Source organism: Lagopus leucura, unplaced genomic scaffold (genome assembly GCF_019238085.1).
Source record: "Lagopus leucura isolate 7727_CA_CO unplaced genomic scaffold, USGS_WTPT01 Super-Scaffold_100159, whole genome shotgun sequence".
Classification (NCBI taxonomy): Eukaryota; Metazoa; Chordata; class Aves; order Galliformes; family Phasianidae; genus Lagopus; species Lagopus leucura.
The window spans coordinates 17411052-17434601 of record NW_024962335.1 but is presented as its reverse complement, the minus strand read 5'-3'; the positions used below and the strand labels follow the sequence as shown (position 1 = coordinate 17434601).

General features: G+C 35.8%; 1 protein-coding gene across 1 annotated transcript; it reads right to left on the bottom strand.

The window, feature by feature from the left end:
- On the bottom strand, positions 1-23534 carry NUP37 (nucleoporin 37). The gene is made up of 10 exons (XM_042890481.1): positions 23450-23534; positions 21300-21518; positions 20633-20757; positions 19607-19679; positions 14348-14442; positions 3839-3929; positions 2188-2369; positions 1638-1688; positions 1196-1289; positions 1-332 (listed from the first exon to the last, which is right to left on the bottom strand). Exons 2-10 carry the CDS (start codon positions 21453-21455, stop codon positions 219-221), a joined length of 981 nt encoding a protein of 326 aa, XP_042746415.1. The 5' UTR covers positions 21456-21518; positions 23450-23534; the 3' UTR covers positions 1-218.
- Positions 23535-23550: the final 16 nt, after the last annotated feature.

The following is a 23550-nucleotide window of genomic DNA, read 5'->3' as shown; positions in this document are numbered from 1 at the left end:
CCACGTTGAAAAATGTATATATTTTAAGGGAAGTTAGACAGGGTCAGATTTATGGTATCTGATTTTATCATAGTTATTGCATTTGCAAGCTGAAAATGAAACACAAAAGGTTCTTATTTTGCTTTTTCTTATGTCCTGCAAATGAATAAATACCAATCCCTTTGCTATGAAAAATATGTCATACTGTGAAGTTCAATACTGAAAGCATATGGCAATTTTTACATTTCTGTTACCCAAAAGAAAATCTTATGGTCTCCTCCAACTGCACATAATGGAAGGGTTCTGTGCCATGTCAATCCAGATCCTACAGCTGCAGTACCAGTAAGAATGGGCTTAAAGAGAGAGAAAAAAAAAAAGAGAGAAGTATCAGTACAGCTTACCACGTACACCACATATACCAAGCTGCATGAACAAATTCTCACTTTTTTAATATTCCTATAAAAAAAAAAAAAAAAAAAAAAAAAAAAACAGTTAAAATACATAAAAAATGAAACTGAAAAAACTGATTATTTTTTCATGTGTTCCAGCAGTGGCTTACTGTATTTGAGTAAGATGCAGCAACATCTTTCATGATGAAATCTTTTAAATGAAATTACTTCCTTCTATTTAAGCGTAATCACAACTAACTATTTATGTTTGGAGATATCTTTTACTCTGCAAATGTATACTAACTTGAGCAAAACCAAAAGTACTCCTTGTACTTGACATGCACTGTCCTGATATATTCTTGTTAATAACATAGTTAATTCAAAGCTGAAAATACACAACGATCTGATTTTTGTATCTTTAGAAATAAAAATACTGAAAAAATCATTAAATAACGGGCTAAATGTGTGGGGTTTTTTTTTTCATAGAATCATAGAATCACAAGGTTGGAAAGGACCTACAAGATCATCTATTCCAACCGGCCTCCCATTACCCTTGATACCACAAGCCACTAAACCATAGCTTTTTTCTTCCTTTTTACATAAATGAGACATAGCAAATGGGTAGATCAAGCAGCCTTTTAAGTAACAGGCTAAGTATTGTGTGAGATTTTTCTATAGCATGGATGAAATAATAAATAAAACAAATAGGCCAAGCAGCATTTCTGGATGGCTTTGGCTATTTTTCAGTTCTAGCTTTTAGCTACTTATTCGTTTGATTTGAAAGGGATAGATGCAATCCCATCCAAAAGCTGAATTCAAAAGTTTACCTGGGGATGTCCTAAGTGATGAACAAGCAGTTGAGTTGTCGCCTTTCCTGGATATCCAATGGTTGCAAACAGATTTTCATTCACTCGGGACCACCTATGAATAAAATGAATTACCTTTCAAATATCCCTATCAGACTACCAGAAGCACACATAAACTGGAGATATCTCACTTCCAACTAATTGTGTGAAACCATCACTTATTCCACTGACACCAAGGAAATTCAGGGAAACGGCTTGTAAATTATTTACTATCAAAACCCCTGTGTGCATGTTATTGTGTAACAGAGAAAAAATCATGGTTGTTCACAAATTTCACAAAGCTTATAGACCAGGTCCCCCTAAAAAATGATTTAGGAGACAACTGTTCCCTAACTCACAACCACTTGATTATACATAGATTTATATTAGAAAGAAAATCACACAATAGAGGCAACACTTATACCTGAAGAATCTGGCTCGATCAACGTGGATGGGTCTCTTATCCTGCGGATAACTAAAACAGACATTACACGTAAAAAACCTTTCTGCAAACTACAGATCAAACTGTAAGTATCAAAACAATTATTTTAAACACCGAATGGGAAATATTGTCTACTCTTTCTGAAGAAGCTTACAGAAAACATGAGCTTCCCTGCAGCCTACATCTCAATTTGGAGTAGGAAAATCGATTAAATTAGTGACTTTATCATGTTTCAAAAGTTACGTATTTATGACTTAGAATGACATGATAATAAACAAGCTTCACAAACAGGACAGATGCTCTTTCTCAAATGGACAAAAAGAAACATCATGTTATTTTAACAGATAGAAGTAGGCATGAAAAAGTAAGGCAGGAAATGACCTGTACTTATTTTATAATCTCTGATGAATTTTTACTATTAATTGAATAGGTGATGCAATACATACTGCAATTAAATGCTATATTAGCAAAGTAGCCACATGACTTCATGTGCTGTTTAAGGAGCAAATACTCTCCTACACATAAAACATACCTGGAATGACTGATATCCCAGATTAGCCAATCACATCCAGCAACTGCTCCAATTCTGAGAGTATTCTTTAAACACCAGTCTGCTGACATCAGTGGTGTTTGCTCACACTCTAGGGAGAGAATGGCCTGGTGTGTAATTAGATCGTAGAATCGTATTGTTCCACTTTTCTCTGCTACCATCAGCTGGAAGAGGAAACAATAAAACCTTGTAAACTTAGCATGTAGAGAATCTTTTAAAGCTTTTCTACTCTAAAGCAAACCTACAATCTTTTCAAGGATACATCAATATTTGGACTTATGCACTTTTAATTGTACTCCAATCACACTGTTCATAGTGATTACATGATTTCATCTATATATACATATACACACATACGTATATGCATGTATGTTTTGGTGCTTAGCAGCACCAAAGAGTTCTCAGCAAGTCATTGTTTTGAGTACAAGGAACTGACTAACAGAGCTGTTCAGGAAACAATGATATTGATCAGTGTAACTGTAATATCTGCATTCATACTTACTGATTTTGTATACCAACACTGGCTAGTAGCAAACAACAGCAGACATTCAATTTTGATGCTACTTGAATCAACAGTTCTCTTAGTTTTCTTAGTAAGGACTACATATTGGTGAGAAGCATAAGGAGAATTCAGATCATAGAATCACAGAATGATAGAATTGCTCAGGTTGGAAAAGATCTTGAAGATCACTGAGTCCAACCACAACCTAACCATACTACCCTAACAACCCTCTGCTAAATCACGTCCCCGAGCACCACATCCAAATGGTTTTTCAACACATCCAGGAATTGTGACTCAACCACCTCCCTGGGGAGCCTATTCTAGCACTTAACAACCCTTTCTGTAAAGAAGTTTTTCCTGATATCCAACCTAAACTTACCCTTGCGCAACTTGAGGCCATTTCCCCTCATTCTGTCACCAGTGAGAAGAGCCCAACCTTGTTCCCTGCTGTTATTTAACTAATTTGACACCTGATTTGACTGCTTTTTTTGATAGAAGTGTGCATTTTTGTGGTAATCTGAAAAACCGTGTGTAGCTACTTGAGGCAATTATTAACACAAAAGAAATAATAAATCCTAAATTGAAAGGACTAGAACATTAACAAAGCTGAACAATTTGGTATATATCAACAGACCAATCCTTATCTGGTACAATAAATGGGTAAGTACAAAATCATAATTTTTTATTTGATTTTTCAGCATGTTTCATGTATTCCAAGCAAGAAAAAAAAAACAAACACAAATCTCTTGGTAATTTCAAACAGATATTTGGCTTGCTTTACAGAAGTCTGTTATTGGTGAGTCTTGTAGTCTTGTTACCATGATTAATGGAAACTTTTCTCTGATAACTGTACGTTAACATGTAAACAGCAGAATAGTAATCAACAATAACTGATGTATGCAATCAAGAAAGAGCATTTCTGATGGGAAGAACGAGGGACTCAGAGTAAAAGAGAAGAATTAAGCATGACAGTTATTTACACTGACTTCACCTTAGTGGATTCTACCAATATCCAATTATACTGTGCACAGACTCCCCAAACTTAAGCCTTAGCATAGCATCAAAATTCATAGTTTAGAGTTTCTCCTGCTATTTTAAAGGTGGCAGTGATGAAGAGCTGCAAAGCACAACCTTAAAAGCTTCTTCAGGATGCCAGCAAACACTCATTCCAGGAGAACGTAAAACAAAATGGGCCTTCTCATTTCCTTCTAAATCCCAGACCCTAAAGAAAAAAAAAAGTAAAGAATTGAACTATGCATTAGACTGCTAATACATTAAAATTTGTGCTTCAAAACATTTAACAAAAGAAGAGACCCAAAAGAAAAACAGTTTGTGCTTAGTCACTTCAGAAAGAAAAGAAACGATAGAAATGTAGAATGAAATGTGCAGACGCTTAATAATCGTGCATAAAAGTCAGTAAAAGCTGCCAGTGCTGAAGATAATGTATCTGAAAATGATGAACAGGACACACACACTCTGTATGAAAAGACAACATTCAAATAATTTGACAAACTTAGTTGTCTGGGCATGAAATCTAGATGTATTTTCTCTCTTTATTCATAATTCAATATTGCAGCCTTTGTACTATGGCACAATTAACAGACAGCACCACAAAGTGGGAAGATCACTGTTAGTCTAGCTGATGCAAGCAATCTAGAGTTAAGTACCAAGCAACTCAAATCATCCACGTTATCATGAAAAAGATGATGCACTGAAGTGTTTTGCTTATATAGTACATGCATTTTCACTTCTTTACTGGTAGGATAATAATGAATAATGGAAATACAAGAAACTAAAAATGAAGCTAAAGAATTTGTGGCAGACGTACAATAGCCTACCAAGGGTCTTGGCAAGCTTTCAACAAATAAATCATGCATATCAGTTTAGTTTTTTTCTTCAGAATTATCTACAGTATGTATCAGGCATAAACATATATTAAGAAAAATAAAAACAGACAGCAGTAATATGGATTGACAGGGAAGTGTATGTTGAAACACCGAAGTTAGATTAGATGACGATTGGATTTTCTTTGGATACATTCCATAAGAGCGTTCACTGAGCCATGAAGCTACTGGGTTTATAAAATGTAACAAAACCAAAACAGAGACTCACAGCTACTGCTTAACTGCCTCTTTTCCTATTAAATCAGCATAAAGTAGTGTAAATCAATTTCAAGCACATGGCTGTACACCATTAAATGCATTTTCACACACAAACACATACATCTATCCTTCCTCACTAACACACAGACCATCTAATTTTTAAGCACAGCGTCCTGCTCAGTCTTCACAGTAAGATGAGTGGCTGTGTACTGTGACTGTTGATTCTTGAGGATTTTTGCTCACTTCCTCCAGACTTTTTCAGTTTATATCTCACCAGGGTGCTCAGAGCACTATATTTTCCAGATTACAAAAAAACTTACATAATACATCATAAGTCTAGACAAAATATATGGGAATAAAGTATGTTTAATGAATGGTGCTATTTTCTTATGCCAAACCACAACAGATCAAATATTTGTTTTCTCTGTAGAAAATACAGTTTCTAATCTTGAAGGATCAGTGTCCTTACAAAAAAAAAAAAGAAGTCAAAACAAAAACCTGACAACTGTTTAAAAAAATGAAATATCTACTTGATTAGGTAATTTAGAAACATACAATACTTTCTTCTATTGCCAGAAATTCTGCCTTGTAGATTTGTCCAAGTCAAATCAACACTTTGTGTGTGTATTTACTGTGCAGGGAGAAAATTATGATATAACAGAAGATGGTGAATCATTTTGGCCAAAGGAGAATGCCATCATGCTTCCTTCCCTGAAGTGATTGAGGTTATTAAGTGCTAAGACAGAAATTTATGCTTTCTACCTCTGTAACTTTGTTATTTATAAAATGCTAAACTATTATTTCTTTTTGTCTGAATGTTGAGATTGTTAGTAACAAACACTAGAGAAAGAAAGGAGAAAAAGATAAATGCCCCACATATATTTCCTTCTTTATTTATTGATTAAAAAAAAAAAAATGATATCATTTAGTTTTGGAAAGAAACAGACAGTACACATCCAAACAGATCCTTGACTGAATGCATGAAATCCATGTTGTTACGGAAAATTACAATTACAAATACATTTAATTAACACCTCAAAATATTTCCTAGTGACTAACACAAGTCACAGATGTGCAAAGATCAAAATGTTAGCCAAACTGAGTTTTCAGTTGCTTGGTCATAACAAAATCAGCTACAGATGCTATAAAAACCCTCCAGTTCTCTCCACATTCCTATCACATAAATCAATCCGTAAAGACTGAACTTCTTGGTTTACATTCAAACTCCATGAAACCTTACTAATATTACCTTGTTTTATACTAAAACAAACTACTGTCTACTCTCCATCAAATATTTTTATTTTTTGTACCTCTGCATTACATCATCCTTGCATTGATCCTACTCCCTCCACTGAGTATTACTGAACAGACTTATTGGGTTTGTGGGTTTGTTTGTTTGTTTTTAATAGTTAAAAAAAAAAAATCCGGAATATCTTAAAGAAGAAAAATCTGAATAACCATAGTTGAAATAAAGGCCAAAGCTGGAATAAAGGAAAGCCTCAAAAATTACCTACACATCTGCTCAGTAAATTAATTTATTTTTAAACAACTAAGAACTGAGAAATTATATTCTGTAGCATATGCAATTTTAAACTAATACAAAATTACTGATAGCTACACATGCCATTCAAGACAATTCTTGGAGCACTGGTAGATTTCTCTTATCACTTACATTCTATGGGTAAACAGATGATAACTGTAGTTATCTCAAAGCACGGAGCTATTCAAACTACTTTGAAACGACACTATTTTATGTAGTATGAATTAATATAGATAACAGACAAGCTGCATATGTGTGGCAATTTTACCACAAAACAGACTTTTTTTTTTTTTAAAGAAAGTTAGGAAGGTATTCATCAGAGCATTAAAAACCTGCTTCGTGGCACTGAATATTACCCTTATTCTGTATTCTAATTTCCAAATAAAGAATAATTCTAACTAGAGAGCAAAACCAAGTTTTAAGTGAATAAAAGTCATCATAAGGAATAGTATAAGAGCAAAAACATACAACTTTAAGGCATTTCAAAAATTCCTAGAAGATGGAAGTTAAAAACAAAAAACACCCACCCAATTTCATTCAACATAAGGTTTCCTACAATCTCAGTGAACAAGGACGAACCATAGAATACCTAGTATCACTCAGTGACTCCTTGCCTCAAAGCTGCATCACCTATCCTTGAACTCAGTGATTACTTCCTGACCTACTCTTAAAAATGACCAACAAGAGGTTTTAATTATTTTTTATAACAGCTATCTCAGATATCCTTTGCTGAAGTTTCTTTGTATCTCCAGCAGACATATTCCATGTGTGAGCCAAGTCTTGTCACTACTGAATAGCCTACAGAACGAGGAAGAGGTTGAGCAGTCCAGCTTCCAGAGATCACACAAAAAAAGTAAAGAGAATTAAGTCATTCCTCATTGTGCAGCAGGAGTGAGAAGACCTTGGCAAAGGAAAATGGACATGCAGAAATTGGCTAACACTATGGGGAATACAGCCAACGATGGCCTTGCCTCAAGTTTCTTGTCAGCTCTGTATGGTGGTGGTTACCAAAGATTTAAAGAAAATTCTGGGTAGGACATGAAAGAAGAGAAGGCTCAAGAGGAACCATAAAAAATTTCCACTTGCAGTTCGTGAGACAAAGGTGTAACGGATAGCTTCAAGTAATTCATTTTGTCTTACTGATAAAGTTTCTATAAATGAAATAATGCACTGCTCAACTAAGTGAATCTGTAGCAGAAAAACTTAGTAAATAGTGCCAAATATGCCACAAAAATGGTTTGCACTGGGAGAAGAGGAAATTCATCTGCGTTGCTGAACACTAGTCTTCTAGGCAGAAGAACTGTCCTAACCACCTCCTTACTCAGCATACAAGGTCCTAGTAGGGCATTTCCTTCAATTATTTTTGATCTATGAAATAAATGTGTAAATAGTTTATCAGAAAGCCGACTCAGGTTCACGGTTTTCTTTCAGTGGCCAAAGGAGCCATCAATTATTAAAGAAGTAGATATTTGAATCTTTTAGATTCAAATTCAGCATTACAATCTGAAGTTTCTCTAGCTTCTTGTAATATCTACTTGGTTATACAAGCATTGATCAGTTTTTCCACTGGTAACTGTGGGATGGAATCCTGATTACGCCCTGCAGTGTTGTGAGAAGTGTGAGAGCCATCTTGGCCAACTGCTCTTCACTAATATGCATGCTCAGATTAAGAGAAACTAAAACGTGCCAGTATTACTCCTGCAATACCTTTAGTTACCTGAAGCAAAAGCAGAGAGACTAAGCACTACCTTTGCATTAATATAAAACTTCAGTTGTATTTTTTTAACTAAAAAAAAAAAAATAAATCAGCTGTTCTGATCAACATTTACTCAGTTGTAAATGTAGACCACCTAAAACTAACTGCTTCTGAGGGCTGACCATTACTGGAAATTCAACTATGATTTTGCCACTGAGTTTCTAGAACATAAAATAACTGCCAAACAAATCAAATGCAATGATTTATATTTAAAACAATTTATATGCTACACTACATTCTAAAACTCTGTGATTCTTACCATAAGTCATAACATGTCACACAGGAAATTACTACCATTTCATAAAATTTCTCTGAATATTTTTAAGACTTTGTAACTAAAGGCTTATTCACCCATACTTAAGATCAGACTGAAATAACATTCCAAACATTTGATTTGGAAAGTGATTTCTTTTCTTTTTTTATGCTGACTGGATACAATAGCAGGAGACTGGTTAATACTTGCATCGTGATTGGTAAGTACAACCAAAATTGTTGGTTAATAGTTGGCTCAGGACTGTAAAGTATAACAGAAATCATGAAAGACTTCAAATAGGGAACATACAGGGATACATACAAAAAGCATGCAAAGCAAAAGACTGAAGTGATAAAAATAATCCAAGACGTTCATTTATTTTCATCCATTATAATGCATAACTAGCTTGATAAATGTGATCAGCATACAACAAAAAAGATCAACGTTTCAGTACGACATTCATAATATGAGGGGACACTGGGGAACTCTGCCACAACAAATACATTAAGACAGAATAACATGGAATAGAATACTCTTTATTTTTTTGTAATCCATAACTGAGTTCACTAACAATAGGGAGATACAAATAACAATTTGGTGAAAGAATTGAGGATGGTAACTGACTGAAACAAGATAAGAGAGGTACAACAAGCACTGACAACATATAAAAAAATCACATGACAAAAAACAAAGAGTTATCACTGTTTTTCCTGGCTACTGTCTAGTGAATTACCCATGCAATATATCTAAGACATAAGAGTACCACATAAACAAACACATTACAGGTCAAAAACAAACGAACAAACAAAAAACAAAACAAAACACCAGAACCCAACACATAAAGAACCACAAGTTTTGTGATTCTATAGTTAATTTACTTTTCAGTGGTACCAAACCTTCCCTCATGTATGTCTATATGGAACTAAGTCTAACTTTCCAATCACAGAACATTCCATTAGAAGGGACCCACATGGATCACTGAGTCCAACTCCAGGCTCCACACAGGACCAGCCAAAATTCAAAGCATATTTCTGAGAGCGCTGCTTTTGAACTCCAGCAGGCATGGGGCTATGGTCCTTTCCATGAAAAGTGACCATGAGAAATTGCCATGCTGTCATTATTAAAGTCCTGATACCAACAGTAAATCTTTCTGTTGAGTGAGGAAGGAGTATGAGGCAGTTACCAATTAGATTCAAGACCTATCTCTCTGCCGTCTGGCCTGGCAGCTTAACGTTTGTGCTCATTGTCAGGGTACAGATCAGATTAGTGACTTTTAACAGGATGATATTTGACGTGAAATAATTCAAGAAGTATTAGAGAGTATCAAGAACTACTAACCAACAGCTAAGTGGTGTCAAGCTCTTTGCATTTCCCAAACATATCCTATGTACATTTTACAGGAGCTTTATTAAGTATGAAAAAAATGATTTGCCCGTATGAATCCCTGCAGAACGATAACTGTGAAAATATTTTGAGATCCTACAGATATATTTTTTTTAAAATGGTGAACAGAGGGCTCTGCTCACCCAGTCCTTACTAGCAATGGGGGGATGTAGGTGCTCCTACACTTAAAGCAGATGTTCAGTGTATAATGCTTTCATATTCTAAGGCATTAAATTCCCTAAAGCTACTGTGAAAGATTTCTTTTCTTATTCCCTGAACAAGCTCTTATGACACCAAGAAATCAACAAGATTTAAAGGAAAATAATGAGATTACCAGGCACATGGCTTTCAAAAGAAATGTATTAAAAAAATGCAAATATAAGACATTTATTTACACATATTTACTTATTTTAAGTGTGCTCGATGTTAAAACATTTGACTTACAAATTTGACTTATAATTTTGCTTAATACTACATTAATAATTTAACAATAGTTATTTTAGATATTTTCTCTACTAGTGGTATTCAAATTGAAACTTTGCAGTCACACTTCAAAAATATTTTTTTCTATTTTTAATGGAAGGGTAAAGCAATTATGAAATGCTTAAAAAAGTGAAAGAGGAAACTATCCTGCAAATTCTTCAATGTCAGTTTACATTCAATACAAGCAAAATTTGAAATTACACTATTTTGCCAAAAATATATCTTAACTACACCCTTGGGCACAGCTTCATACTTACTGGAATACAGCCATCCTTGGGACACAATCAAAAAGGTAACAAATAACATACAGAACTTGAGGTCTTAATTTTTCAAGCAAATCTGCATGTGTAATTTCTGCAGCTAAGGGAATTTTGATCTCTAATATAAATACAGTTGTGAGTACCCACAACATCGTGGGGGTTTATCAATCTTTCAAAGGTATCTTCTGTCAGAGAAGAAATATTTTCTAAAGCTGTATTAGTTTTGAGATTGCCAGTGTAGAGAAATATGAGATGTTTATTTTTTTTTTTTAACCTTGAGCTTACAAACAGACTCCTCTTCTGTTGTCTGAGTGCACTTCTATTCACAACCAGGTAGCATAGATGGCTACTGCAATTATTTGTATGCAACAGTATTTTCAGTGCTGTTTCATAATCAGTTCTATTTTGCAGCTGGTCTTGTGTTACAAGACCAACAAAATGACATAAAAGAAGCAACAAGAATCCCTGAATCACGTGATAGCAATGTAAAGGTAAAAACCCTGAATGTAATACCACACCCTCTTTTCAACAGGCATCTGACTTAAGCTGTCCAACAACACGAAGGGAAAAAAAAAAAAAAAAAAAAAAAAAAATCAAACCCAGCTACACGACATCATGCTTGTAGTAGCTTGTGGCAAGATGGTTTAACAGATGAAAACTCATATCCGCTACAAATTGTTAAACTTACTGCTGAGTTAAAACAAGGTACAATCTAAATGAGTCCCTCTACATAACGTCCATACTGAAATGTAGTGTTAATTATTTCAAGACACAACTCTTTATTATTTCAAGTGGAACTCTGACATACTGAAATACTTGAAACTTCATGTTCTTGTGCTAATTGTTCTAGTACTTCATTCCAAAGGTATGAACAGATGATGTATCCTGAGAAAAATTTCAGGGTAGAAACTAAACACAGACAGAAAAACTATTTGTCTTCTTACACTACTGCTGAAGCAGATTACACAGTAAGTAAGGAATGATTTTGGTAAGTCTGAGGGAATGCATTTTCCATTAGTTTTGAAAGTGTAACCTTTAAATTCAATAAAAAAATGTCTTCATGCTCTACATGCATGAATGGAAAAAAATAAGAACTCAAGTATCCAGAAAAAAAAAAAAAAAATCTTACATACTTCCCATGGCTTTTAACTATAGACTTTATGGCTTACTGCATAACTGCCTGTCAAGTTACCAAGCTCAACTCCTGACAGTATATGTTAATTAAATCAGTCTATTTCCTTTTATACTTAGTATCAATTAGCCTATTGGTTTTAAAACAGTTCTCTGTCATACCAGGAACACTGATCATATCATAAAACAAACAAAACATGCCAAAACATTTTCAAATAGCTCTTCGCTGAATAAACCCAACACTAGTTTAGACTCACTGAAGAAATGAAGAATAGAGAATAAATCAAAACAAGCTAAGAATATAAAGTCATACACATTGCTACTATTCATTCCTAATGATTTTCTTAGAAATATGGACAGAAGAGCTCCTAAAAATCCACTCACTGGTCTTAGTACTATTTCTGAATTCTCTAGGGGCATCTAAAACTCACAAGCCTTTTAGATTTTAAATTTGAGAACAGAGTAACTCAACTAAAGCTAATAGATCATGATTTATACCAGCTGATGATTTGCCCTTTACCAAATCTTGTGCACAGAATAATCCTAGCAGCTATTGCCTTTTCTCTTAGCAGGTAGCTTCAGACACTTTTTTTTTTTTTTTTTTTTTTTTTTTTTAATTTAAAAAAAAAAAGGGCTTTTTTCCCCCCCCCCCAAGTCTTAAATGGTTATTTTCATTGCAATCAATATCAATATGGCAATAACTTCACATAATCAGAGAAAAACTAAAATAGTTCCTTAATTGAGACTTCTGTTTTCTCACAGCTATAACAAGAAAAGTCAAAGATGATGATGCTTAAGCCTTTCACTATTGCAATGACTTGTTAAGCCTGCACAGCTGCCAACCTACTCTCTTGAAATCTGAGCTGAATTGCAGAGTAGCAGCATTACAGATTCACGAGCACCACCAGAAATGCAGGATGAGGGAATGTTTCAACAAGGAAAAACTTGTACTACAAAATTTTATTTTTCAGAGTATTTAACCAGCTTTCCCTTGTCTTTCATCATTTGCAATTTGGAAATCAATGGGTTTGGAGTAACTATAATCACTGTACTATAAGCTGCTTGTATCACTGTACTAGTAGGACACTGCCCTTAGGTGACTTATTTGCAACACCCAGTAAGGCTAATAGGTTTGTGTATGTGGACAAGTTCACAGGGGTATACTGGTTTTAAATTTGACTTAGCTGATGACAGAATGGATGGACAAGAGTCTGCATGGTTCAGTGCTGAGCTACGCATGCCTTACATCTTCTGTTCAGACATTTTTATTCCTGTCCCAACAGGTGAAATTGACAGCACACAATCACAGAATAACAGAACGCTGGCAGCTTGATGCTGTGACCACCACCCTTGGGAGCCTGTTGTGGGACCATCATCTTCTGGTGAAGAACCTTCTCCCAGCTCCCAAAACTACCCCTCCCCTGACACAGCTCCATGCCTTTCCTTCAGGCCCTGTGGCTGTCACCAGAGAGCAGGGCTCAGCGCTGCCTCTCTGCTCCCTTTCAGGAGCTGCAGGACACAGTGAGGCCTCCCCTCCACCTCTCGTTCTCTAGCCTAAACAATCCAAGAGACCTCAGCTGCTCCTCATTTATCTTGCCCTCTAGATCTCTTCCCATCTATGAAGTGCTCCTCCAAATAGCCCTCTCTAATAGTTATGACATTCTCATATTGTGGTGCCCAAAACTTCATCGAGTGCTCGAGGTGAGGCTGCACAGTGCAGAGCAAGCCCTTCCCTCACTTAGCTGGCAGTGCTGGGCCTGGGGCACCCCAGGATACGCTTGGACTTTTTGGCTGCCAGGACACACTGTTGGCTCGTGTTCAACTTGTTGTCAATCAGAAACCCCAGATTCATGGGGCTGCTCTTCAGCCTCTCATCCCTATACCTAGGATTTCCCTATCCCAGCTACTGAGTTCAGCACTTGCTCTTGTTAAACTGCCCGTGGTTGGTGATTGCCCAGCCCTGCAATTCACCAACATTTCTCTGCAACTCCTCTCTACCAAGGGAGTCAACAGCTCCTTCCAATTTAGTATTATCTGCAAATATCATGTACACTAAGTCCTGCATTCAGATCACTTATGATAACATTAAATAGAACAAGTCCTAAAGTGGAGCCACGCAAAACCGGCCACTTACTGTAACCCACAAAATGTAATGCCATTTACCTTAACCCTTCGAGTTTAATCCCTCAGGCAATTGTTCATCGACTGCGTTACATTTTTGTGTAGCTGCATACTGGACATTTTGTCCAGAAAGATACTTTGAGAAGCAGTTGCCAAAGCTTTGCAGGAATCCAAAATGATTAGAGCAATCAGCTTCCCCTGGTAAGTTAGGTAGATAACTTTGTCACGAAAATGAGTTAAACAAAACTTTTCCCTTTGTGAACCTCATGCTGGCTGTGATTAATGACTGCACTGTCTTTTAGATGTTTTTCAATAACCCTCAAAATAATTTTCTCCATAATTCCAAGACAGAACAGTTTTCTCCTCATTCATTTATTAAGTTCAAAATACTGCTTTGAAAACAAACAAGTAAAAAAGAAACCAAAACACAAAAATCAAACAAAAACCCCCATAATGCAGTTAACAAGACTAATTTTCCCCTTCGAAATAAAAGCTCAATAAAAATTAAATGAGTATAAAAAGCATGAAATAAAAAAATTAAGCAAGCATGTAAATACACACATAAAAAGCCAGTGCTACTATTTCAGTGATGTCTTGAACAAAATACATACCTGCAGGTGTGATCATCACTTACACTTGCAACTTCTTGACCTTCTTTTGGAGCAAACACCAGGTCATTAACATAATCGGAGTGGCCATCAAATGTCTGTCAATCAGAAAAAATAGATACATTTTTACCTTACAGCTGACTGTTCCATCAATCAACCATCCATTAAACAGACACACAATTCCAACAGGAAAATGTGTAAGTGTAAAATAAAGATATCACTGTACATGGAAGGAACAAAAATACTCATTAGAAGAACTGGAGATCTTTAAAAGCTCTTACTCGTGCGTAATCACACTGTAGGTGGACAGATCTCTACTACTTAATTGTTAAGTTATTACAAAGATCAGCTTGATGCTCTCGTTTGACAGAGGTAAGTGAACTGCACCAGAACTGTTTTATCCTCCTTCAACCACTGAATTTTGAAGGCAGAAGATAACCTCAGATAGAAAGAGGAAAGTAAGCAAGAAGTAAACATACACATATATCTTGAAGAATTCTACTTGTAGATAAGTCTCATCTCTGAATAAGAGTTCCTAATACGAACTCCTGCAAGTAACAAGAAGTTTCTTTATCCTGAGGGAGCAATAAACCAATCATTTGTTCAGCATATTCCATTTCCTAAGCAATTAGCACAGAAAGAGCAGCTGGAAAAGGATCAAAGGATGAAAGGTAAAGGAATAAAAACATGAAAAAGTCTCAATAAAAGAACATGTAACAGAGGATAAAGCATGCTTGTGGTTTTAAGAAAACCAAAAATGAAGAACACATGAAAAATAAGTAAGCCACACAACACTGTAGTAATTAATCACAATTTCTTTTAAACATTTGAGAGGAACAGACATAGTGCCTGGTACTCTTTGCTTTCTACTCTTGCGCTGAAGAATAAGGAAAACCGGGTATAGTGCAGTCTTACTGTAAAACTAATAGATCAGCCATTCTCAGATAATAGGATATGAGCATCCATGGTGTGAATGTAAACTGTCACACAAAACCAAACATTTACAGTTGTAGCAAAAAAAAAAAAAAAAGTCATTTCAAAGAGAACTATTGCTGTGTAATTGTTCCCAGATGAAATTCTTAATCACATCATATTTATTTCAAAGTACCAAGAATTGTTTATCTTTAATGAAAACCAACGTAGCAATGTAACTTCTCTGAGTGAAAAGCAGAATGTCAGTTTCTAGTAAAAGTTGGTAATTTTTTTTTTTTTTTTAAATATACTTCAAGGGGTTTTCAGCTTTTCAGTGTTTTTCCATAATACCAAGATGCCTTTTCCATCTCCATTTTATTAATCATTTTGTGCTTATCTACAGACATCAGAAATCTTTTAAGTTTTACAGTATCTTTAAAACCTGTATTAAAGAACATACATACAGCAAGCAGTAAGCAAGCAAGACTCATCACACCTAGGGATTAGTCAAAATTTGAAGTACATTCAAATTCATTCACATTGTTGCTCAGTATGAATAATTTATCTCTGGTCTCACTAAAAAAAAAAAACCTGTAGCTAATAAAGATCAGTTTGGTCAGCCTGAGGACTTACATATGCTTTCTCTCATTATGGTCTCGCTTACATTTGAGGTCAGCCTGTCCCATCCTCTTCACTCCCAATGAGTACATCACTAGGCATGGCTGCTTTTGTTTTACCCAGCAAAGTATCATAAAAAAAAGACAAAAATACCCACTACGTAATGGCATGATATGAAGAGGTTCCAAAGAAAAACAATGTCAAATGAAAACAATCATCTCTGCAGTTTTCTAAAGGGAAAATATACAGTCTCTTGTATGTGTTTGTTGTTCAGAATGAGCTACACAACTGATCAATAAAAAAAGAAAATTAATACATCTGTAAAGCACGCACAATAACTAAGCTCCCCCTCTAAAAAGTTATGAATGCCTCATCCATTTTCAGCAGTCAGCTTTTTTTTTTTCCCCCCAATAGGTCATAAATTTTATAAAACCTTGTGGATTTTGTAAGAATACATCCTTAGATGATGCTAAACTATTTAGACAGATATGCAAGTCTTCTAAAAATTTCAGCATTCCAAATTCAAATACTCCTACCTCATTTTACATCCACAGTTCTGATGAAATATGCTTTTTATTAAACAAAATTTGAAGCAGAAGGAAGCCACAATTCATTTCCAAATGAAAACCTCAGAACAAGAAAAGATTTCACAAAGAAGATCCATCAGTCGTATTTTACCTTTTGTTTGTTGTTCTGGGACTGACCCAACCCATAAATTTTGGATTAGTAGTGTTGACAAAGTAATGGAAAATTCAGTATGCCTGAAGTTCTTTGTTGATAATTACATCAAGACAGTTTTTCCACTGGGCAAAAAGAGTAAGGTTACCCTGTCTATCCCTCCAGAAGCAACACATACTAATTGTTTACTATAGAAGAAAAATTGTTCAGAGATTACATTTTGACTGCAACCATATAATTTCTTCAGCTTTCGTGCACATTCTGTACCTGTCTTGAAAATCTCTTGTGCAAAGTGTGCATCGTACAACAGCTCAAAGTCTTGCATGTATTCATGTAGCACACAACCTCAGGCTTATGAAACAGCTTTCCTGAAGTTTCAATTGACTAACACTAAGAAATAATTGAATCAAACTATTTAGAATTAACTCAGCACAGTTCACAGAATATTTGTGAACATCTGAAAATTGAGAGTACTGTACATAGGGATTTAGAGGTTACTTCTTAAAGTGAAGTATACAGTTCAGTGGTCATCCAGGTTAAACAAATAAATATGATTATCCAGAGAAAGTATTTTCCCCAGTTTTTAATAAATCAAATTTAAAAAAAAAAAAAAAAAAAAAAAAAAAAAACCAACAGGACATACTCTCATTTTTACCAATACAAACACACTACAATGAATTTTTCACTAAGGAGATCGTAACTGTTTAGGTAAGGACCTACATTTTTAGTTGTTTGCTAATTTCTTTAAACATTAGATCAAGCCTGATTCAGTAACAGCACAGATTTTTACTTCTTCAGCCTTAGACTAAAAGCTTCACTGAGGAAGTACTAAGTTCAAGTGATGAAATTGTCATAAACAGAACTAATAGCTTTATTGCTAAATTCTAGTCAACAGAATTTATTTGTATTGCGTAAGCCCCAAAAGGTCTCAAGTATTATGTTGTGTCAAAACAATAATAATAATAATAAAATATATCAAGCTTTATGATCCCTCTGTCTGTATTGGACACTGGAGTAGCTTATTTTTATCAACTGAAGTTCAGTTAAATTACTATGACTGTTTTCTTTTGGGTAAAAATAAGCCCTATAATTCTAGAATTTATAGGTGGGGTCTTTTGGTCTTTATATTATATTTTCATACCAAACTCCCATTGTATTAACACATTCTCTGTGTTCTTGACACTCACTATGCCATAAAAAATATTCTGATGTGTGAGGGAACGGACATTTTTTTGCAGTAAAAACTTGTAAATGTAAGTTGTGCTGTCTGTATTACAAAGAAGTCCTAAAGATGAGAGATTCTGAAACAATCTTTTTGTATAACAAATAATTGTTGCCTTAATAGAAATGTAAGCGTGGCATTTTGATTTATTTGTAGGCACCTAGTCAAAGCTACTGTGTAACAAATTCCACTAAATCAGAAGAGCATGTTTTAGAGTTTCATTTGTGTTGGTCAGCCACCAGAAAAAAAGTCTTGTCAGAATTAGGAAAACTGAAACCCATCACAGAAATTCTATTCTGAAAAAAAACACCCAGTATTCATCAGACTGTGCTACTGAGTCGTACTCTTTGCTTCTCTGGTCTTAACATTGACAGTAAGCTAGAAAACAATTGTGTCAAGCATATTCAAAATAATTATTTTAGAAGTGTGCTGTTTATAATCTCATTCTAATCAGTAATGAATAGCTTAATAGAATTCTTCTTTAGAATAAACTTGCTTCTTTGAACTTGTAGTTTAGAAGCTTAAACTAATGAATTACCAAGTGTGCGTTTATGTGAAGATTACTGATTATTTCTCTGGAAGCAATGTGTTCCTACTCAGCAAAACAGCATATCCCACTAAGAATTCCTAGTGTTGGCTTGGGTTAGACTGTTGCAAACTGAAAGCTAGTAGAGTCATGAAGTCTGGTCTAGAAGATCCTTTTGCTAAAGACCAGATAATACACAACGACCAAGCTGAATGATATTCAACATTCAGAGCTCTGCAGAGAAGGATTCAGAGATTCTGGTGAATGAAAAGCTGGACATGAGCCAGCAGTGTGCGTTTGCAGCCTGAAAGGCCAGAACTGTATCCTCAGTTGCATCAGAAGAGGGGTGGCCAACAGGGCAAGCGAGGTGGTCGTCTACCTTTTCTCTGTCCTCATGAAGCCCCATGTGGCATCCCCAGCATGTGAGAGACATGGAGCTGTTGGAGAGGGTCCAGAGAAGGGCCACAAAGATGATAAGAGAGCTGGAGCACTGTTCCTCCCAAGAAAGGCTGCAGGAGTTGGGTTTGTTCAGCGTGAAGAAGTTTAGGTTTCAGGGAGTTCTCATTGCAGCCTTCCAGTATTTAAAGGGAATTTATAAACAAGATGTAGAATGACTCTTTACACATCTGAGAGCGATAGGACAAGGGACAATGGCTTTACACTAAAAGAGGGAAGATTTAGGGTCGATGTTAAGGTGAAATTCTTCACTCATGTTTCAAGTGCAGAACTTTGAAGTAGACATACAAGTGATATAGGAGTCACTCAGTCATCCGTGTCTATACGAATAAGAGAAATCTCAGTATCTAGATCTGACATCTCTTACTAACTGATTTAAGAACATGAAGTGGAAATATATCTGAAGTAGACATTTACTTTAGTTAAAGTAAATGATGGTCCACACGCATGTTTCGCGAGGTGTCTGCAGTTACGTACTTAATTCAGTATTCTTAAAGTTTTCTACTGTATTAAATGGTATCATTACAACTTGCCAGTTCCCAATAAAAGAGAGAGATCAGTAAAGTCACTTTCTGTAATAGAGGAGTCCAACAACCAAAACATTGTAATACTTTACAGGTCAGTATGTAAAGGAACCTTTTCTAACACAGTACTTGAAATTCACCTGTACAATATTCTGATCACAAATATATTTTGGACTAAACATAGGCCCCTTAAAGATGATGCATCTGCCACAGTGTAGTGCTCTACTTCACAGAGGACATTAAACAAAGTGAGGCAGAAGGATAATTAAAGCTTAGACTCCACTAGAGAATAAACAAATATTTTAAATGAACTGAGTTGCCCTTACCTTATATTCATTCTTGTCCTGCAGGTCTGAAGTAAATAGTCTTAACTTCCTATCAGAAGCTGCTGTACAAAACCTACACCCAACAGACAAAAAAAAAGCCCTTAAGTCAATCAACAGCCCAATAGTTGACTTCAAACAAACAAAGGTTTCACTCCAGTTTAAACCTGTAAAACAACATGCAAAAGGAAATTCGGAGAGCTTTAATTGGAACTTACCTGTAAAAAAAAAAAAACACAGCATATCAAGTACAAAAAATATTTTCTTATTGCAAAGAAATGCAAAATATTTACAAATCTAAGTCTGAATCAACTGTGAATTACCTGAAATCTCTCTTATAATTTCCTCCAAGCTAAGTTTCAATGTCAATTAAGGGGCTGATGGTAAAAAAAAAAAACTTATTACCAGTGTTTTAAATATTTAAGCATTAAATTATTAACCAGTTTCCAACTTATTTTAAACAAAAGACTGTAAAAACATGCAGCACCAGACCATCATCATAGTTTCAAAAAGACTTACAAGCTACTGAGTACTTCCTAGATCTTGTTAAGTGTGTACTTAATCAGCCATCTTTCTAGACTTATGGCATGCCAAGTCTCACAAACAGCATCTGACTTATGCCTAAACACAGTTCCATAGAGAATACTACATGTAATTTTATAATGTAGGCCATCATAATAATGTCATTCTTACAAGGTATTCTTAAAATTCCTTCTTCAAAGACATACAACAAAAGGACAAACTACATTTTAGGTTCATTAGGTTGATGAATAAGGAAAAAATTGTACTATTTACCAATGATCCACTGAAGGGACAGAAGGGCAAGTTGCTCAGGAAAGGAGCTCCTGAAGCAGAACATATCAAGGATAAGTTAGAATGAATCTACTGTTCTAATGATGTTCAGAGACTTTGCTAGCAATTTCTTCAGAGTAAGATTTCACTTATACACTTTTAACTTAGTTCAATATTAAGGAGTTAGAGAAAACAGATAAGTGACAAAGGTTTGCTGTAGTCAATTATTCTACATACTTTATCCGGGGAGGTAAAGCATCAAGTCTAGTTTCCGGACTCCATGCTATGGCATCAACTCGGATTCCATGATGAAATGTTCTTAGCGTCTTATACTGAATGCCCTCCACTTCTGCATCCTCTTCCTATAGAAATACAACAGTTAGCTAATCCAGAGTAACATCTTCAAACAATTTTAATTTACATGAACCAGAAAGGCTTTCAAAGTTTGATGTACCTGCTGCAATAAGGAATTTTACTAGAAATACATGAAAAATCCATATAGTGATGGCAGTCTCAAGTCAGAGTCCAATACTGAGCACAAAAATCAGAGATTTGTGCTACAAATATGAAGTTACTGCTTAAGATCCCAGATAGTATCACTTGCAAATGTTGGCAACTGCTAAAACTAGGATGTCTTTCAGAAGAGCACTCCTGCTTTAATTGCAGTCAATTTAGAAAGCATACCAGCAGGACAGTATTTTATACTAATTTGTATGCCTTGGGAAATATCCCAGATTCATTAATATAGTAATTAATTAATCTAGTAAACAAGTACAGTGCTTCCTGGTAAAAAAAAAAAAAATAATAATAAAAAAAGCAATTTTAGTCAGCTCTGGACTTTACCAGCAGAAATGCCGGCAGAGTTTCAGAAAGAAATTAATAAAACCAACAAACACAAACCAACCTGAAATCTGCATGTTCCAACAACCACATAATTGTTGCCACCATATGCAATGAGAGAGCATGCATCTCCACTATCAAATGGATTGAATTTTATCACATGCACATAATCTTCACAGTCCACAGTATAAGCAGCATTTCTAAGAGAATCTTGCTTCATTTTCAGGGAACTGTATCAAGCTATCACAGAAGTGATGTCTTTTCCAGGATGAAGTCTACATTCCTATATAGAAAGTATTAAAGAACATGTATTACACATTCACATAAGAAAAAAGGCATTTGTGGCACAGCAAATCAAAATTTCCTATAATGCTGCATTAATGGACACAAAAGGTCAAATTAAGCTCACTACTTATAAATTTAGCACATAATTACAACTATCAAGGAATTAATTAAACCAATTAACCTAAATGACTAGCATACATTTAAAAGCACTCCTAGAGACTTAATAACTAGATTTTGTGCTACTGGTGGCAACCTAAAACCAAGATTAACTATACACACTAGAAAAGTCCCATTCAGAATGCTTAAGTTTTCAACCAAATTATGTATCATTATGTATCAACATTGTATCATGTTGATACAATTATGTATCAACAAAAAAATTATGTATTGTTACCTTCATATTCTCTACTCTGTTGTACCTCTTTTAAAGGACAGTGGGTATCTAATTAAAAGCAGAATTAAGGCTGAAAAACTGCAAATGAGAACACTATCCTGTAGAATACTTAAGCGTGGTTTCATGACTGAAGTCAACTCATCTGCAACCTATCTACAGAGCCCCTGTGCCTCTGTATTTGAACAAAAGTAGTTAGCTTTCATCTGGAGCTAAAGTATATCTCAGAATTAGTGCTTTACTGTATTCAAGTGCTTTTCAAGACAATCAGGCTTCTGTGCTGGCACCAAAACAGCTTAGATACACAACTGATTCTGGAACCATCCCCCTTAATCCCAGTAGAGATTTTATATTAACTTATACCTTTTGGAAAAACACATTTTTTTTTTTTTTTTTTCCCCTGCATGCAACATGGAAAAACAGCTTTAAATTTCTTGATGTATTTTGCTATGTTAATGACCTGATGGTCTCAGAATTCAAGTCAGAACATTTTGCTTGGATGCTACCACGGTTTGTGGACACCACAGAGACAAAGTGCTCCCTATATCTGCAATGTTTGTTTATTAATTAGCATGATATGCTACCCCATTAATTTATATACTTCAACCACAGAATCACGAAATGTCAGGGATTGGAAAGGATCTCAAAAAATAATCTAGTCTAATCCCCCTGCCTGAGCAGAAACACCTAGATTAGGTCACAACTTGCAGAGAGATGCTCCTAAGACCAAACACAACTTTTAACCCAACCTATAATAGTCTTCCTTAAAGCCTTCCCAACGACATAAAATAATAGAATGGCGTGAGTTGGAAGGGGCATTTAAGGGCCATCTAGTTGAACTCTCCTGCAATGAACAGGGACACCCACAGCTACACCAGGGTGCTCAGAGCCCTTCCAGCCTCACCTAGAGCATCTTCAAGGATGAGGCATCTACACCAGTGCCTCACCGCTCGTGCTGTAAAAAATTTCATCCAACCTAGGTCTCCTCTCTTTTAGTCTGAAACCATTTCCCCTTGCTCTGTCACAACAGACCCTGCTAATGAGTCCATCCCCTTTTCCTACAGCCCCTCCAGATAGAGAGAGACCACTGTCAGGTCTCCCTCAGAGCCTCGTATTCTCCAGGCTGCACAGCTCCAGCTCCCTCAGCCTCAGTGAAAACCAACTTTAGGCTAACTTTAAATTAAAAAAATAAAAAACAACAACAACAACAAAAAACAACAAAACAAACAACAACAAAAAAAAGCCTGCTAAAATATGCTGCTAGCTGCACTCTTCACGGAATCACCACACGGACAACTGCGCCGCGTAGGTGCTCGTTAAGCACCCCCTCACACACACACACACACCTCCCTGCTTTTCCCTTCAGGGCTCAGGATAGCTCTCTAACAACACGTGCCCCACAATTCTACAGGTGCTCAGGAGACAGCCCAATCTCCTCTCCACCCGCTCATCCCCAAGGCAGGTCCAAGCATCGCTTTTCCCTCCCCCTCCTACAGCAAGCCCCTCTCCCCCCTCCTCGCGCGCGGCCTCACACACACCTCCGCAGGCCCAGCCAGCCATACACCCGCTACTCCCGCCAGCCATCACCTCCCGCCCACGGGCTGCCGTGTGCTTCCGGGTCAGGGCTCGCGCTTTCTAT

Excerpts from the sequence above, each read along its gene's own strand:
- NUP37 (XM_042890481.1), bottom strand. The coding sequence starts at position 21,455 with ATGAAGCAAGATTCTCTTAGAAATGCTGCTTATACTGTGGACTGTGAA. Across the intron at positions 3,930-14,347 it reads AGTGATGATCACACCTGCAG|GGTCTGGGATTTAGAAGGAA; the intron begins GTATGTATTTTG and ends TTTTTTCTTTAG. Across the intron at positions 333-1,195 it reads ATCACTTAGGACATCCCCAG|CCCATTCTTACTGGTACTGC; the intron begins GTAAACTTTTGA and ends TCTCTCTTTAAG.